At 41.2% G+C, this 17,108-nt stretch overlaps 1 protein-coding gene and 1 pseudogene across 1 annotated transcript in view; both read right to left on the bottom strand.

Annotated features, from left to right (window-relative positions):
- Positions 1-17,108, bottom strand: part of LAMA1 (laminin subunit alpha 1) — a 150,365-nt gene that overhangs the window by 120,852 nt on the left and 12,405 nt on the right. The window contains exons 2-3 of the mRNA XM_060027766.1: positions 15,833-16,003; positions 15,529-15,641 (exon numbers count right to left, since the gene is read on the bottom strand). Coding sequence (XP_059883749.1) covers positions 15,529-15,641; positions 15,833-16,003 — 284 coding nt within the window. The remainder of the gene's footprint in view (positions 1-15,528; positions 15,642-15,832; positions 16,004-17,108) is intronic.
- LOC132436576 (syntaxin-17 pseudogene) lies at positions 2,805-3,715 on the bottom strand (annotated as a pseudogene).

The following is a 17,108-nucleotide window of genomic DNA, read 5'->3' as shown; positions in this document are numbered from 1 at the left end:
CAGTGATGTCCCACACTGGCTCAGTAAAAAGGAGAGCTCCCAAAACAAACTGTGAGGGTCAATAACAGGCCTCTTTTCTCCTTCAGGTCTTGATGTAGAACCAGCCTGACAGTAGAATGAGTCCCTAGTGCTGTTAAGATGGTGAGCTAGCCAATTTTGGGTTGGCAGAATAGGAATTTTAGGTTGGCTGAAGGGTAGAATACTAGAAATTACAGGATTCAATGATACAGCTGAATCTTGATATAACTGTAACTTAAATTTATAATTTTAGCTGACCAGGCCAGATTGGCTATTATTAGAACCTATGGGACTGAAGTTTAGGAATCTTGTTTTAAATTAGCGCCCTGGGCAATTCTGATCCTCATTCTGGTTTGAACGCCCTGTGTTAAAGGGACAGCAAGGATCCAAAAATACAAAAAGATGGAGTTCAAAAGTATTTATCCCAACCTTACAGGTATCCAATGTCAAATACTGGATCAGACTCTGACACTCAAAGTACTTCCTTCTTGGTATTATATTAAAGATATGAGTCAGCAGGTAGAAATACTTGATGTTTTCCAGTTATTTAAGAACAATAAGAAATGGTATGCTGCTTCATTGGAATTCACTGGTGAGAAGCAAAAAGTATGAATGAGAAAGGTCTCTTTAGATTAGACATAGAAGTAAAAGGTAGCAATCAATAAAAGTTATTAAGAGTAAACTCAGCAAGAGAGAAGTGATAAATCATTCAACAGCTTGATGAATCCATTTGGCGCCTGAGCAGAGATCTCATACCTTCTGTGGTGTAGGTGCCCTTTCCTCTGTCCTCAGAAAAGAATAAGGCAAACGGTGGTTCCTTCCTATTTCAAATGAGGTGAGAGTACAGGATAAGTCTGCCTATAATCTTAAGTTCTTTTTTCCTAAATTTAAAACTTTTCTGCTATTTGAGATAGACATTGGGTTGGGCTGAGCCATGCTTGCTGTCAATGTCAAGTGTTGAGATTAGCACCACAAATCCTCCACCAGGACTGAGTCTTGGCATCAGGCTTTGTCCACCATCAACCTTGAATGTGAGAAAAGGCAAGCATGAATGCCATTCTTGGGAAGAAACAGCAGCTGTGCAAGGTGAAAGAAATCACAGGAGACAGCAAAGCCTGGGGAAAAGGATGGTAGTAACAGCAGTGAGGTAGAAAGCTAGTCCTTAGCTCCTCCAACTGCCAGCTGAAGAGACTTAGGGTCAAACACTCCCTGCACGGCAAGTACATGAGTCCCCTGAAATTGTAAGATGCCCCAAGAAATGATCTGCTGTTCCCCCCTTGCTTATTTTTTAGCTCAAACTCTAACAACGTTGAAAGTATTTGGAGACTGACACCTCTCTTTCTCTCACTTTCTTTTTTACCTAGAGGTTACAGTAGAGGATGAACAGAGATGGCAGCCAATACCAAAAAGAACCAAAACAACAGCAACAAAAAACAAACAAAAAAACCAAAACAGATTATGAGAAAAGTCTGCATTACACATGGGTAGAATTCACCCCATAAGTCAAAGAATTTTTCAAAATTACAAGGCAGGGAAGGCAGAGGGGACTAGATATTTGAGGTGTTCAGAGACAGGCTGTTAAAAGTCCCCCACTATTATTGTGTCACTGTCGATTTCCTCTTTTATAGCTGTTAGCAGTTGCCTTATGTATTGAGGTGCTCCTGTGTTGGATGCATATATATTTATAATTGTTGTATCTTCTTCTTGGATTGATCCCTTGATCATTATGTAGTGTCCTTCCTTGTCTCTTGTAACATTCTTTACTTTAAAGTCTATTTTATCTGATATGAGTATTGCTACTCCAGCTTTCTTTTGATTTTCATTTGCATGGAATATCTTTTCCCATCCCCTCACTTTCAGTCTCTATGTGTCCCTAGGTCTGAAGTGGGTCTCTTGTAGACAGCATATATATGGGTCTTGTTTTTGTATCCATTCAGCGAGCCTGTGTCTTTTGGTTGGAGCTGTATAAAAAAATAAATAAAATAAAATTCAAAAATTAAAAAAAGAGGCTGACAGAGCAAGCTTAGTGACTGGCCTTATAAGTCTACCACTTGAGACTCTGTGTTCTTTATTTACAGAGAGGCAGAAAAAAGAGTTCAGAGAAGAGGCCAGTGTCACAAATTAAGATATCCGAAAGAGAAGTCGGGCCTTTCTTTCCATTTTCTTACACTATTTGTTTCCTTCACTTGAAACTATGGTTAGAACAAATTGCAATAGGGTTCACCAAATGGACTCCATTAATGCAATTCAATTGTGCCCCTTGCTAGCTCCTGATTTCCCTATTTGATACAAAAAGCTACTGAACTTCCATTCTTTTCTCTGCTAAAATGCCTAAATAATCTATATTTAGGAGATAAAGAAGCATATTTACAATATGCTTAGCCTTGGAGTCTCCATAACTCTGACAGTCTCCATAACTGTCAGAGTTATGGAAGAAACTGTTCTGAAAACTGTCCTTCTGTAACCCAACATGTTCACACATCGCAAGTCCTTATCAAAGTTATGGGTTGGGTTTTCACATTTCCAGGTAAAAAGTCTGCTCCCTGGCAGTCCTTAAACTTTACCTGCCAAACGCTGTACACCCTCAGTCCAGGCTTCTCAGTATCTAACATCCCCATTAACACCCCAGCAAACAACAAAATATATGCACTTATCACAGTTCAATCCCACTTGAGCATCGACAGCCACTATTTTGATATAATCGTGTTCATGTTCCAAAAGCTGATGAGTGTCCAACAGCAGCAAAGGATAGACATGTTGGCACCAATAATACTGAAGTTTGGTTTTTAACTGCATTTTTTGTCAGTTTGGCTGGAAAGATTTGGACAGCTGGAAGTGAGCTTCTGCATCACTTTCTGTTTCTTTCTTTGTAACAATTTTCCACCTGTGAAGCCCACCACCCCACCACCAAGCGCAGCTGCAATTCCTGCCACTCTGAAGCCTGCAAGGAAGCCAGTCGGGCCCCCACCGTTCCTCCGATGAGAGCACCTGCCACAGGCAGAGCTGCCAGCTTGTACTTTGCAGCCTTCCCCAAGTTTTTGGTTCCCTCTTCAACACTCACAGCAGCACTGTTGATATGGTCTTCAACGCTGTCAATCTTCTCCTGCTGAGAATTCACTAGGAGAGAGAAATCAGTGACCAGTTGGCTAAGTTCAATTGAGTTCGCCTCTAAGGTTTCCCATGATTCTGCAGCATTTTGATCTCGAGGAATTTCAGGCAACACATATATCTGAGTCATACTCTGAGTATTAGCTTCATCTTCAGTAGCGTGAAATGTTCCACCAACAGCCATGGATCTGGTCAAAGAAGGCTGTAATAAGGTTTCTTCATCATTAAATTGTTTCTTAAGTTCTTCTACAGATTCTAGATGGAGTTGAAGAAATTCTGCTGTGGCTGCTGATGCTTCTTCTTTAACAGGATCTATCATTCTCTTCAGAAGTCCTAGGCCATCCCTTTGGACTTTCAAACAAAGCTTCTCCATTTCTCGGATACTGGAGTGGAGTTGCTGAACGGTACGTCCTGCATTGATATGCTCTTCATGCAACCTGTCCCAGATTCTGCACCTCTGATACTTCTCAATATTTAGCTGGTGCTTTCTTAACCTCTCCAGGTCTGTTGGGATTACTATCTTAGTAAATTTCTGAAGAGCTGGTTCAAGACAGCGTAAAAATTTCACTTTTTATTCATCTTCAGACATCCTAAAAAAAAGTTGTGTGTCTTCTACTTGCAACAACTACCTCCTCCACTCATGTAGAATAACCTGGTGCCCTGCTTCCTGCGGGGCGACCCTCCCGCGCGCGGGGCTGGCACCCAGCCCACATTGCGGCCAGGGCCCGACGCCCCCAAGGCGGCCTCTCGCGATCCTGTTTAAGCTCTTTGACCCAGAAATCCCATTTCCTGGAATCTACGCTAAAACATAACCAGCACTGCAGCCGCAAAACTATTCAGATGTTTGTTGCAGTGTAATTTATAAAATTACAATCACCTTAAGTGTTCAACAGTGTGAGCAGGTTAAACAAATCTCTGTATACCCAGATGATGACATTATTCTGCCATTAAAAATTGTTACAGAAATTCAGATACCAGCCATGAAGAAGAAATTGGTACTGCCTAGCCCTCTGGCAATAAACAACTAGAAACTGGACAAAGGGTTTTCTACTGAAGCCACTTTCTAGGCTGGTGTGTCCATGTCTTACAAAGTTAAATGTGCACACGTCCACTGGCCAAGCAATTTCACTCCTCAAGAAATAAAAACGTACGTCCAGAAAGACTTTTATAGAATGTTCACTGCAGCTTTATTTACAATAGACAAAACTGTAGCAACTAGTAGACTAAAAAGTTCTGGACAGCTAATGCACAATATTGTGATTATAGTCAACAATACTGGATTATAAACGTCAGAGTTGGAATTATTTTCAATACAGAAAAAGAAATGATAATTATGTGATGTGATAAAGGTGTTAGCTAACACTGCTGTAGTAATCATATTGCAATATATAAACCTATCAAACCAACGTGTTTTGTACCTCAAACCTACACAACGTTATTTTCAATTATATCTAAATAGATGAATAAAACAGAATAAAATAAAATAGGCACTGACAGAAGAAATTATAATAACCCAAACACCCTAACAAGAGGATGGATAAACAAAGTGTGGTATATTCACGGAGTGAAATATTGCTCAGAAGTAAAGGAACAAACCACTAAAAGCAACAATGGGGGAATCTCGCAGACATAATGCCAAGAGAAAGAAGACAGACACAAGAAAGACAGGTTGTGTGATTGCATTTATATGACGTTATATAACAGGCAAAGCCAATCTAAGTGAAAAAATATTCAGAACAGTGGTTCCTCTGGCCAGCGGGTGTCGGGGAGGGGAGCTGGTGAACGGAAGGGGATGGACACAGGGGAACATTCTGGGTGATGGAAATGCTCTGCATCTTGATGGCGGTGAGGCTTATACATGTGACTGTATTTGTCAAAGTGCATCCAACTATACCCTTAAGATGTGCGCACATCAGTGCATGTAAATTGTATCTCAATAGAAAGAAGAAATGAAAGACAACTGTTATGATCACACTGGATGAACTATTTTGGCTCCACAAACAGGCCTTTTCTATGATGCTCTCTCCCAGGTACCTTTCCTCCACCTGGTCCTACATTCGGGTCGTTTCTCTGATGCTCTGAGCTGCCCTTCCTATATGTGCCCCATACCTGCTCAGCTCCCCTGACCCCCATATCAGCCAGCAGAAGTGATGGGCTTACCTGCCTCTTTCCCCAGCTAGCCCAGAAGCCCCTGAGGACCACGGTCAGCCTTAAGCAACAACTGAAGTACACTGATGATACCAACATTTATATGGAACCGACGGTTTGTTGAATACTTACCCTGGACGTCGCTACTGTCTTGTTCATCAAGGAATCCTGAGACCCCTGCCATCAATAAGCAGACGTTACGAATTATTAAATATAGGCAACGCTCTCAGATATGCTGGAACGGATCAGAAGATAATTCCTGGTTGTTAGGATCACAAGGGAGTTTTTTTAACAATTCTTTTCTTATGTTAAAAGATGTCTGCTTCTGTATCATAATAAAGGAAGTTCTATATAGAGAAAAGTTCCACTGAAGACATAAGAAGCACATGAGTTATTCTGAGGTATAGCAGAGGTATTCAGGAGCTACTTTGTTTTTTTCCTTTGTTACAGCTTTCTTTTTAAAGATGAAGATGTTAGATGTTTCAATTTGAATACACTGCTAAGTAAAAAGCAGAAAGAAAAAAAAAAAGCAAACACTAGAATGGATTCCAAAACGTATTTTTCAAAGAAAAATTTTTTCAGAAACTAAAACATCTTTTTTTTAGCTTTACTATAACAGGAAGAAATAATTCCAGAACAGACCTCCCTTTCTTTCCATAAATATACAAAAAGCTTTATTTTGAAGCCAAAACAGTTGGAGATATGAAAAGTATATTTTGACAGAGTCCTGCAAAACTCTCTTCGCTCATTTCCCAGAACCCTCCCAAGGCCGATCTAAGAAGCCCTGTAGAGCAAGCAACACTGTAACAGTATGGCCAACCCTCTGCCATTCAAAACAGAAAAAGAAAAAAGGGGGAAGGTTTGGTAAACTAAGTTGTGCTAACTGGAAAAATGGTTACGCTTGACTGTTTGGCAGACCACCGTTCATGACAGACAAAGGATAAAGCTTAAAAATAAATCTTGCCAGGAAAGGAAGCTCCACATATGGCCTCAATTATTTTCATGTATTCAGCTCACTAGTCATTAACATTGAACAATTTAAGGTACAATATCTGTATTGCCACTTGGCCCTATAGCTCTTTACATCACCTAAAGATAAAGGTATAGCCCCTAAAAGGTAAGCTATGGGAGACCAGCAGAGAGAAGCCTCTTTTCAGAAGTGTGAGGAGGCAATGGGGGGTTCAGACGTGTCTCAAAGTCTTTACCCCTCGTCCTGTGGCAGGCTGGGGTTGCCTCATGTTTTCTCCACTTGAATCTTTGCCCACTTCAGAGACTGGGAGGTCCAAAGAGCACAGAGGAAGATGCTGTGTGACACTGAGGCCAGGTCTTAAAGGGATGCAACTTCTGCCTCTTTCTCTGGAACACTTGTGCTGGAGCCCTGAACTGCCCTATTCACAATGCTGCCTTAGGGCTGCCATGCTGTGCGGAAGCCCCTAGCCCACAAGGAGAGTCCACACAGACAAGCCCAGAGACCACATGACGGGAGAGCCTTGGCCAGCCCTCAGCTGCCCCAGTGCCCCCTCCCCCAGCAGCTCCATCCCAAGGACTGCAGCCTGAGATACAACCACTCACAGTCAAGCCCTTCCTGAAACCTTGACCCCCAGAAACAAACCCATAAAGATATAAGATGAATGTTGCTTTAAGCCATAAAGTTTGGCAGTGGTCTCTTACAAAGCAGTAGATAATTGGAAAAGCCGCTGTGTAGGAGAAAACAAAATGAGATAACAAAAATGTGAAAACAAAAGACAGACATATCTCTGAGACAAGCAGCTTCATGGAGAATAGGACGGAAAAGATAAAAATGAAGGAGAAGAATTTCATGTGGCTTACTTCCAAATAGTAATGAAGGGCTTGATTTCTTCCAATCTATTCATTTTGCCAAACAAATTCAAGAAAAATTTGAAATTGGTTGAGCCCAGTATGAAGTAATATAAAATTGAAATAAAATCATTTTGAATAAATACAAGTACACAGTCATGGTCATTTCTACCAGGGTTTCCAGGAACAATTTCTGCCTGAACTCTTTTAACAAACACCCAAGACTCATTTGTAATGAGAAGCTCCAATTTACATGCAACTCTTGTTCTAAAAGTCTTTCAAGATTTTCTGCCTTAAGAATGTGCAATTTGCCTGTTCTTTTTTTATTTACTGTGCCAATGTGCTTAGCAAACACTCTACTTATGGACGATACAATAATAAACCTCAATCCAGCTCTGGCCAATTTTTCAGAAATTTTTTGGGGAAAAAAGACAACAGCAGACGTCCAGATTAATGAGGTTTTATAAAACCCAGCAAACAAGCAGCTCTTGTCTAAAGGTTTGCATAAAACAAAGGCCCTTCTGTGATTATGTGCCCACAACAAAGTGTTACTTCCTAATTAAACCTACACAGAGTATAGAGCACTGCTTCAAAAACGCAGCCTTTATTTTCAATGCCATAGGAAACGTTTCCTTTTTTATGAAACACACTTTGTCTTCTAAAGGGACATTACACATTTTTACTCACAAATCTGACCACTCCCAGCGAACATTTTGCCCAGGTTTAAACATTTTGAAAGGAGATTACTAAACATTGATTCATTTTCCTGCTTCTTGGCCAAAAATCATGTTAGACAGCACCCAGATTTACCATGAGAGAAGCGTTGATACTCTGCCCCATTCCCAGGCGAGAGGACCCCATTGAGTGACAAAGAAAACAGGGGTTTAGGAAGAACCCAGACACTCCCAAATCAGAAGGAAATTGTCAGAACTCCTGCCAGCATCCCCAGGAAATCATAACAGAAAGTGAAACAATGATGGGAGACCGGGAACAAATGAGGTGAGACTGTGTGGGTGGTGTGGAAGGAACCAGAAGTCGTGGTGTCCGGCCCCAGTTGCAGCAGGTACAGCCATGTGACACTGGGCAAGCCAGTGGACCACTCTGCACTGCCACTTCTTCACCTGCAAAGAGGGGGCTATCTCCTCTCCAGGATTGTTGGAGATGAAGTAACATGGATGAGAAAAAAAATGCTGTAGAGTCTATAACCTATACCTATATAGATACCTATATATATGTATATAGAAACACATATGCATAGTATATGAATATACAATATATAGGTTGAGTGTTCATATACATATGTAGATTCTATATGCTGCGTAGATAATATACTGTATATATTCTATATACGATATTACTAAATTCTATATTATTCTAAATTCTATAATACTAAATTCTATATATTATATATAGATTCCTATACATATACACGATATATATGAATATATGTATAGATTCCTATACACAACAGGCAATGAACATTTCTTTTGAAAGGGATACTCAAAACTAAGCAGAAACTTGCCATATGAGCCTTGAAACTGATTTGTATGCACTGCACTCCTTCACTGGCATGCAATCCTTTTTCACTGAAACCTCAAGTTATTATCCATAACAGAAAAGCAACCAACATGTCAGGCGTGGGAGCTATTATGCAAATCATGGGTAAGCCACAGAGTAGGATGTTAACGCAGCTTTAAAATTATTAATAATGATTTTAGTTATATTAGGAAATGATCATGCTACCAAGTTAACTAAAACATCAGGACACAAACGTATTTGTCACAAACCTCAGCCAGAAGGATGATATCGTCCAAGAATGCAGACAGGGATGAGTTCTACCCTTGAATTACTTCAACTAAGGCTCAGTTCTGCCATTTGTCAAAAGGAGATAATGCAGAACCAAACTCATAGTGTGATTACGAGGGTTCCATGCGCTAGTCCAGAGCAAGGGTTCCACAGAAAGCCTGGCCTGCAGGAGTATGGAATAAACGGCAGCCCTATGACTGCATTGTTAATTTAAATACATAGACATGCATGCAAAAGTCTAAAAGCAAGTACACTGATGTCATTGGTGATTGTGTCAGCGTGAAGGGATGACAGGTTTTTCTGTCTCTTTACACTTATCTGTACTTTCCAGTTTTTCTACAGTGAGCCTATATTACTTCCCTAATTAAGAAAAAAATAAGAATTATTGACTTATGAGTTTTCTGGAAATCTGCATAATTGCACTTCTTAGCTAACCCTATTAGCTAACTCTAATTAGATTGTATCTTGCTTAATGTTTCCCATGTGATACCTGAAGATTTTTAGGACTCCTAAGTCATTTGTGGACTACCAGTGTGACGGGGGAAAGGAAACATATTTTTGATAGGAATTTGTCAGGTGCTCAACCAGGAACCCTCCTTCATTTTTTTTTTTAAATTGAAGTACAGTTGATTTACAATGTTGTATCAGTTTCAGGTATAGAGCAACGTGGTTCAGTTTCATGTTTATTCTTTTTCAGATTCTTTTCCATTAAGTTATTATAAGACCTTGAATATAGTTTCCTGTGCTATACGTATACAGTAGGTCTCTGTTGCTTATCCATTTTATATAGAGAAGTGTTGCATTTTACTTTGTAAGCTGTCCGAAAGCATAGCACCCAACCACCCTTGACGCATCTCTGCCACGATGCCACACGATCAAAAAGGAATAATAAATAAATACATACAGAAATAAATAGAACTGCTTCCACTTCCCCCACCACTGTCCTTAAAGTCACAGTGTCACCTATGGCAGCCTCTCAGCTGAGATCCCAGGACGCCTAGTCTGTCCACGTATTAGAAGGTAGTCCATGATTTCGCCATGAGGATTATGAATTTTGCATTTTCATTCCAAAGTTAATCTAAAAACTTATAAAAGCATATTCAGAATCTGGCTGACCACTGTATAACAAAATTCTGACCCAGGATTTCAAGGCTGCCGATCTGTGTTCATGTCACTGCCCTGGCACAGTGATCACCTACTGAGATGACAGTATTACTGCCGGTTGCAAAGTGACTGCAAATCCACCTGCTGTACTCTGCTTCTCGGGGTTTGAAGGCACTAGTGGGAGGCAGGGAGGCCAGAGGAGGGAGGCAGGGAGGCCGGAGGAGGGAGGCTGGAGGAGGGAGACTGGGAGGCTGGAGGCAGGGAGGCTGGAGGAGGGAGGGAGGATATTTCCCCTCTGTCTACTTGCTGTTCCGGTCAATGTCTTTCGCCCAGCAGCAGTTGGCCCCAGTCTTTGGCTTTCCAGAACTCCCCACATAAGCCTCCTCACCCCGGCTCAGAGGTGGGGTACTCTCCTGCAAGCCTCCAGCTATGAGTAACCCCAATCGCCTCCCTTAGTTCCTCCTCAGTGGTTAACTCTCAGTTAGCTAGGGACTCTCTTTCCCAGTTGTCTCACACCCATTAACCCGTTCCTCCTACTAGACCTGTCCTTTTAAATAACTGCTGTGGTTTCTGTTTTCCTGATTGGACCCTGGCTGATAGAAAACAGCATGTATTTCACAATATTTTAACATTTTTTAATTGTGGCAAAATATATATAACATTAAAGTGACCATTCCAGCCATTTTAAGTGCACAGTTCAGTGGCATCAGGTGCATTCACATAGTTGTGCAACCATCACCACCATCCGTTTCCAGAACCTCATCATCTTCCCAAACTGAAACTCTGCACCCATTAACACTCACTCCCCATCCCCCTCTGCTCAGCACCTGGTGCCTTCTGCCTCCATAGACACGACTATTCTAGGAACTGCATGTACGTGGAATCATACAGTGTTTGTCCTTTTGTGTCTGGCTCATTTCACTTAACACACTTTCAAAGTTCATCCACGTTGTTCATATATCACAATTTGCTTCCTTTTTAAGGCAAAATAATCCATGCTACGTACAGACCACATTTTGTTTATCGATTCACTGTTGATGGACACTTGGTTCCTTCCACCTTTCAGCTACTGTGAATAGGCTGCCATAACACATGGGTGTGCAAATATCATTTTGAATTCCTGCTTTCAATTCCTTTGGGGATATAGCTAGAAGTGGAACTGCTGGATCATATGGAAATTCTGTTTAACTTTTTGAGAAGCCACCACACTGTTTTCCATAGTGTTGCACCATTTTACGTTCCCAACCAGCAATGCACAAGGGTTCCAATCTCTCCACACCCTCACCAACCTTTATCTTCTGTTTTTTGATAATAGCCATGTTAATGGGTGAAAAGTGGTATCTCATTGTGCATTTTCTTTTCTCTAATGATGAAAGATGTTGAACATCTTTTTATCTGCCCAGTGTTTTAACTTAGAGTATCTCAAACTGGAAATCCTTGAGTTCTTAAGTTGAGAAACTCTACCATAGGAATACATTTTAATATATTTAATAGAATATATACAGTTTAATATAATTAACAACTAAAATAATGCTGACAATCACAAAATTCACGATCTATCAAATGGGTATGCTCCCTCTCTCAGAATGATTTCTTTAAAATTTTAAGTTATCACAGGAGATCCTGGGCTCATGTCCATGGTATCATGCTAGGTCATTGGACAGTGAGCAATAGTTTACGACTGGACACCACCCATGTATATGTTAGTTTTACATTTGTTAAAGTGACTCGTCAGTTTTATTTTTTTTCTTAAAACTACCGCACTCATTCAATTCCCACAGACTGTTTTCTTTTTAAGTAAGACATTGCTAGATATCAGTGTAAATTCTAAAATATGGTGAATCGATGCAAGAAATGAATAGCAGGCATTACTTTAAAGAAATAAAGAAATAAATCTAATCGTTCCTCTTGTAATGTGTTACTAAAGCAAACACTCTGTAGTTAAATCTTATTGCAAACCACACAACATTTATGGACTTTCTGATAACACCACTTTTTATCTTTTCTTTAGTTTATCTTTCAGGTAACCAAACATTATATACAGAGGCTAAAATGTCATAATTTCTACAGCTGTCATCAACTAGAGAATGAAGAATGGTATCAATGTCTTTGGCATTTGCCAAAACAGAACGAAACTGACTGATTTGGTCATAAAACCTCAGGGGCTGACATATTTATTAAGTTACATGAACACATTTACAACATGAAATTGTTGATTCCTGATAACACTGAGGTCTGCCTAATTTTACTTTAGAGACCTGTACTTCAGAGTTTATATTATATATTTTTTTTTTTTTGCGGTACGCAGACCTCTCACCGTTGTGGCCTCTCCCGTTGCGGAGCACAGGCTCCGGACGCGCAGGCTCTGCGGCCATGGCTCACGGGCCCAGCCGCTCCACGGCATGTGGGATCTTCCCGGACCAGGGCACGAACCCGTGTCCCCTGCATCGGCAGGCGGACTCTCAACCACTGCGCCACCAGGGAAGCCCCCAGAGTTTACGTTTTTAAAGGAGTGAAACAAAGCAGTCAATGGGTTATTAGTTGATGGTCATCTTTTAATCAGGCTGTGAACCAAAAAAAGGAGGGGAGTGTGAAAATAAAGCACTGATTCACAGTGTGATTACACACTCACTGCCTCACCTCTGCCGACGTCAGGCTGTGAAGTCAAGCCTCCATAAACGTTAACAGGGAAGGAAAAGGGAAGAGGAAGAAGAAAGGAGGAAGCAGACAGCTGTGGTCCCTGCCCTCATGGGGTGTATAATCTAGAAATTAACTAGCAGCTGGTGAATTGTTGGCCTGACAGGGAAATACACAGACTTTGACGACAGAAAAGTCATCAGAAGGTATAACCACATTCTAGAGCTGAGTGTCAATGAGGCCCAGGAAACAAGGATGAGATGAGGCGGAAGGGAGCCATCCAGCTGTCAATACCTAAGCAGGACCCAAATATAGCCTCACTCCTCATGGGACAACCAGCTCTGGATGCAACAGAGCAGCCAGGATCGCCAACGGTGGGTTCTGGCCAAAAATATTTAACTGGAAAGTAATCAAGACTTTAGAGCTGAGTTTAGTTCATAAGAAATAGAGGGCATAAAGGAACATGGTAACAAAATCACAATGAAACCACCAGACAAATCCAGAATGTAGGATATTCTACAAGACAACTGGCCTCATCTATTCAAAAATTGAATATCATTTTTAAAAACGTAAGAGAGGACAATTCAGATTAGAAGAGATTTAACAAGCACATAACAGGCATCAAATGCAATGAGTGTTCCTTACTGATCCTGGTTTGAAAGAGAAAAATAAAAGCTATAAAAGACATCGGTGGCTAAAGTGGGACAACTGGATATGGGTGGAGAAATAGTTACTAGGAAATTACTGTTAGTTTTGTTAGCTAATGGCCTGGTGCCTATTCAGAACAAATGTCCTATTTTCTGAAGATACAAAAAATCTTGTATTGGTCCAATGTCACCATGACTGCAATTCACTTGCAAAGTGTTCCCAAGGATGAAACAAATGTGACAAACTGCTTAAAAATTCCTGAGTCTCGGGGGCGGGTATGTGTGTGTCACAATAATACTGTTTTCCACATATTCAAACATTTTCACAATAAAAAGACTCAATAAATAAATATCTGAGAAAGGTTTGCTCAGCGATAATCATATTGCACTTTTTTTAAACTGAAAGCACAGTAGAAACTTTACGTTGTGTAAAAGGTAAAGAAAATTCTGAGTATTTTGTTATTTTAAATAATCTCAATTTAGAAGCTTATGTAAAAACACTAGAAAGTACTTAGAAGCCTATAATTCTGTGTGTATGCTTGTGTTTGAATATGCCTTAAAGACCTAAAAGTGAGGCCCCCGAATTCCTCAAGCTGATTCAGTCCAACTTACAGCAAAAAGATCTCCTGTTAGGAGAAGTCAAAATTGACAAATTGCAAGATAAACAACAGTTGAACATGGATTTGAAGTCTATTCGTAAAATGTCCAGCTGTTAATTTGGCCAAACTCACGTAGTATCACATTTGTAATGATGAAAATGTTGTAGTTTTTCCCTTAAAGAAGGAAAATACATTGAAAAGATGATGAGAAAACCAACATTTCCTGCAGAAGCATCCTTACCACTGAAACAAAAACAAAAACCAGGGCAAAAAGGGGCTTTTTTCTCTCTTCCTTCAGGCAGATTTGAAAATGCAAAGGCATGACATATTAATTCAGGATTCGTGGCTGGAAACACCCAGAAGTATTATTTCACTTACGTTGATACTATGAACCTGAACTTTAAAAATGTCTTCTGAACTTCACATTTTACTACCTCATTTACTGTTACGATTAGAGCTCAAAAGTTCCTTGTGCACGAACAGACACAGTATTGCCTTGTTTTCTACTTAAAATCCTACATTTTTTTTTTTTTTTGTGATATGCGGGCCTCTCACTGTTGTGGCCTCTCCCGTTGCGGAGCACAGGCTCCGGACACGCAGGCCCAGCGGCCACGGCTCACGGGCCCAGCCGCTCCGCAGCATGTGGGATCTTCCCGGACCGGGGCATGAACCTGCGACCCCTGCTTCGGCAGGCGGACTCTCAACCACTGCGCCACCAGGGAAGCCCCCTACATATTTTTTAATGATCACTTATTCAAAGAATTATGACTTTTCATCATAAGATCTCCAAAATTCCTATTTCCATCCTACAGTGCACATTTCAACTAGTTGTCTCTTTCAAGGATATTTCACACGACAGTGATGAGTTCTAACCCAAGAGAAACGGAATGGACATAAACAAGAAGGCTATGCCATCACTTTTCTGGAGAACTGAAACCAGAAATTTGACAATAGCTGCCACCTTTCTTTTTCATCCTTTCCACTCAGATTTCTTTCCTTCTCCTTCCCTTCCCCAGAAATATCTGGAGCAGCCAGAGCCCGTACCATGTTTCTCTCCATTCTCCTATGTGGTCTTAAAGCAAAGCAAGGGGATGCAAGTGGGGTCTGAGCCATTTAAACGCTGCCTGTCCCAGCTCGTGCTGAAGGCTTGCTCACAGCAGTAATGGACAACCCCAGGTACTCACAGCCCTCGCAGACGGTGTGACGGGGTGAGGCTGTGTCCAGAGGTTTAAGACTATCCTCTTTTGTTTCCAAGCTTTGTTTTCTATGTAGAACCCTCTTACAACAGCTGCATAGCGATAACAGCAAGATAACAAGCTCAAAAGGCCGGAAATGCATGCGTTTTGTGACGCCACCTGCAGTGTGTGTGGACACCTGGGTACCGCCTGGCGTGGCACATGGCTTCTAAGAACATCAGACCACGTGGAAACACTCCACTCACCTCCCCAAGGATACCTGGGCACGATAAACGTGACAAGAAACGGTACCAAGGACAACTTCTGTGTCTCACTTAAATTCACCAGGTGGAAAAGCAGTGAGACCAGAATGTAAACGTATTAAGAAACAAGTGGACTTTCCGGAAGCTCATGAGATTACAACCCAGCCACCCACAGGCCTCCTGCAGGGGCTCCGGCCTTACCCACCTGTCTCAAGTCCAGAGTGATTGTGACCCAGTGGTACTCTCTCCCGTTTTGGATGCTAGGACTCTGCCACCAGCTATTCGTGCCATCGATGGCATTTGATATGGGATGGCGTTCTGTTGAAAGAAAATAAGAACACGCAATGCTCTCAGCTTCTGGTTTATGTTTTTTAACTCCTAAACTGTAAAATCAGTGGAAATGGACAGGTGAGGACAACGCAGGTCTGTGGCTCCCTAACACAAGTCTCCAGTAGTCGGCTCGGAAGGTGTACATTTCCACGGGTCCTCCCAAAGGGGGCGCCACTTGCCTTTGGGGTTGGCACTGCTGCCGTCGCAGAGCCGGCACTGGGCGTTGCGCATGGCCCTCCTGGGCACGTGCTCCACCAGCTTGCAGTATGTCTCCGGCCCCTTCTCCCCGCAGGTCGCGTTGGTGCTGATGTGGGCATTGCTGGCAAGGTTGAGAATGGCAGGGAACAGCCCTGAAAGTCAAAAGGCACCAGATCAGCTCCGCCACTTGAAACTGAAAGGTCAGATCACTTCATCTCACTTTGCAAGTAAATCAGAAAGAGATGGCAAACTTACAGTTACCAAAGGGGAAAGGAGGGGAGAGGGATGAATCAGGAATTTGGGATTAACAGATACACACTACTGTATATAAAACAGAGAAACAATCAGGACCTACTGTATAGCACAGGGAACTCTACTCAATATCACAGAATAACCTATAATGGAAAAGAATCTGAAAAAGCATATATCTATATATATAAATGAATCATTTCACACCTGAAACATTGTAAATCAACTATACTTCAATTAAAAAGAAAAAAAAAAAAGGAGGGGAGTTCCATGGTGGCCTAGTAGTTAGGACTTGGCACTTTTACTGCCGTGGCCCGGGTACAATCCCTGGTTGCGGAACTGAGATCCCACAAGCCACGCGGTGTGGCCAAAAAAATAATAATAATAAAATAATTTTTAAAAATAAAATAATAAACAGAAAGAAAGAAAAGAAAAAGATGGTAAGTTCACATGCTGAGCGGAGGGAGCCCTATAGGAAAGCAGTATATATGTCAATTTCATTTACATGAAATTCTAGGACAAGCAAAGCTCATCTATAGGAAAAACCAAAGAGCAGTTGCAAAGGATGCGGACTAACCATGAAGGGACTGGAGGGAATTTTGTGGGGTTGGGCTCCATTCTCTACCTGATAAAGGTTTGCGTTGCACAGGCACACGCAGGTGTGAAAAATCACAGAAAGCACAAGGTTTGGGTATATTTGTGTATTCCGCTATAGGTTGATGTGACCTCAAAAAATAAAAGTCATAAAAAAATTTTTTTTAAAAAAGAGTCATAAAAATATTGATGCAAATGCTGAACAGTTTAGGAGCAAAGTATACTTAGGTCTTTAACTCACTTGGAAATGCATCAAAAAATTAATCTGGATTGAAGGGTAGAGATGGATACATGGACGGACAGGTGAGTAAGAGAGTAGGTAAATGTTCGTTGCAGAATCTAGGTAGGAGCACAGATGTTCACTGTACAGTTCTTTCCACTTTTCTGATTGAAAATGTTCATAATAAAATGTTG

Source organism: Delphinus delphis, chromosome 13 (genome assembly GCF_949987515.2).
Source record: "Delphinus delphis chromosome 13, mDelDel1.2, whole genome shotgun sequence".
NCBI classification, from domain to species: domain Eukaryota; kingdom Metazoa; phylum Chordata; class Mammalia; order Artiodactyla; family Delphinidae; genus Delphinus; species Delphinus delphis.
Note: the sequence above shows the minus strand (reverse complement) of the source record. Positions and strands in the feature narration are given on the sequence as shown.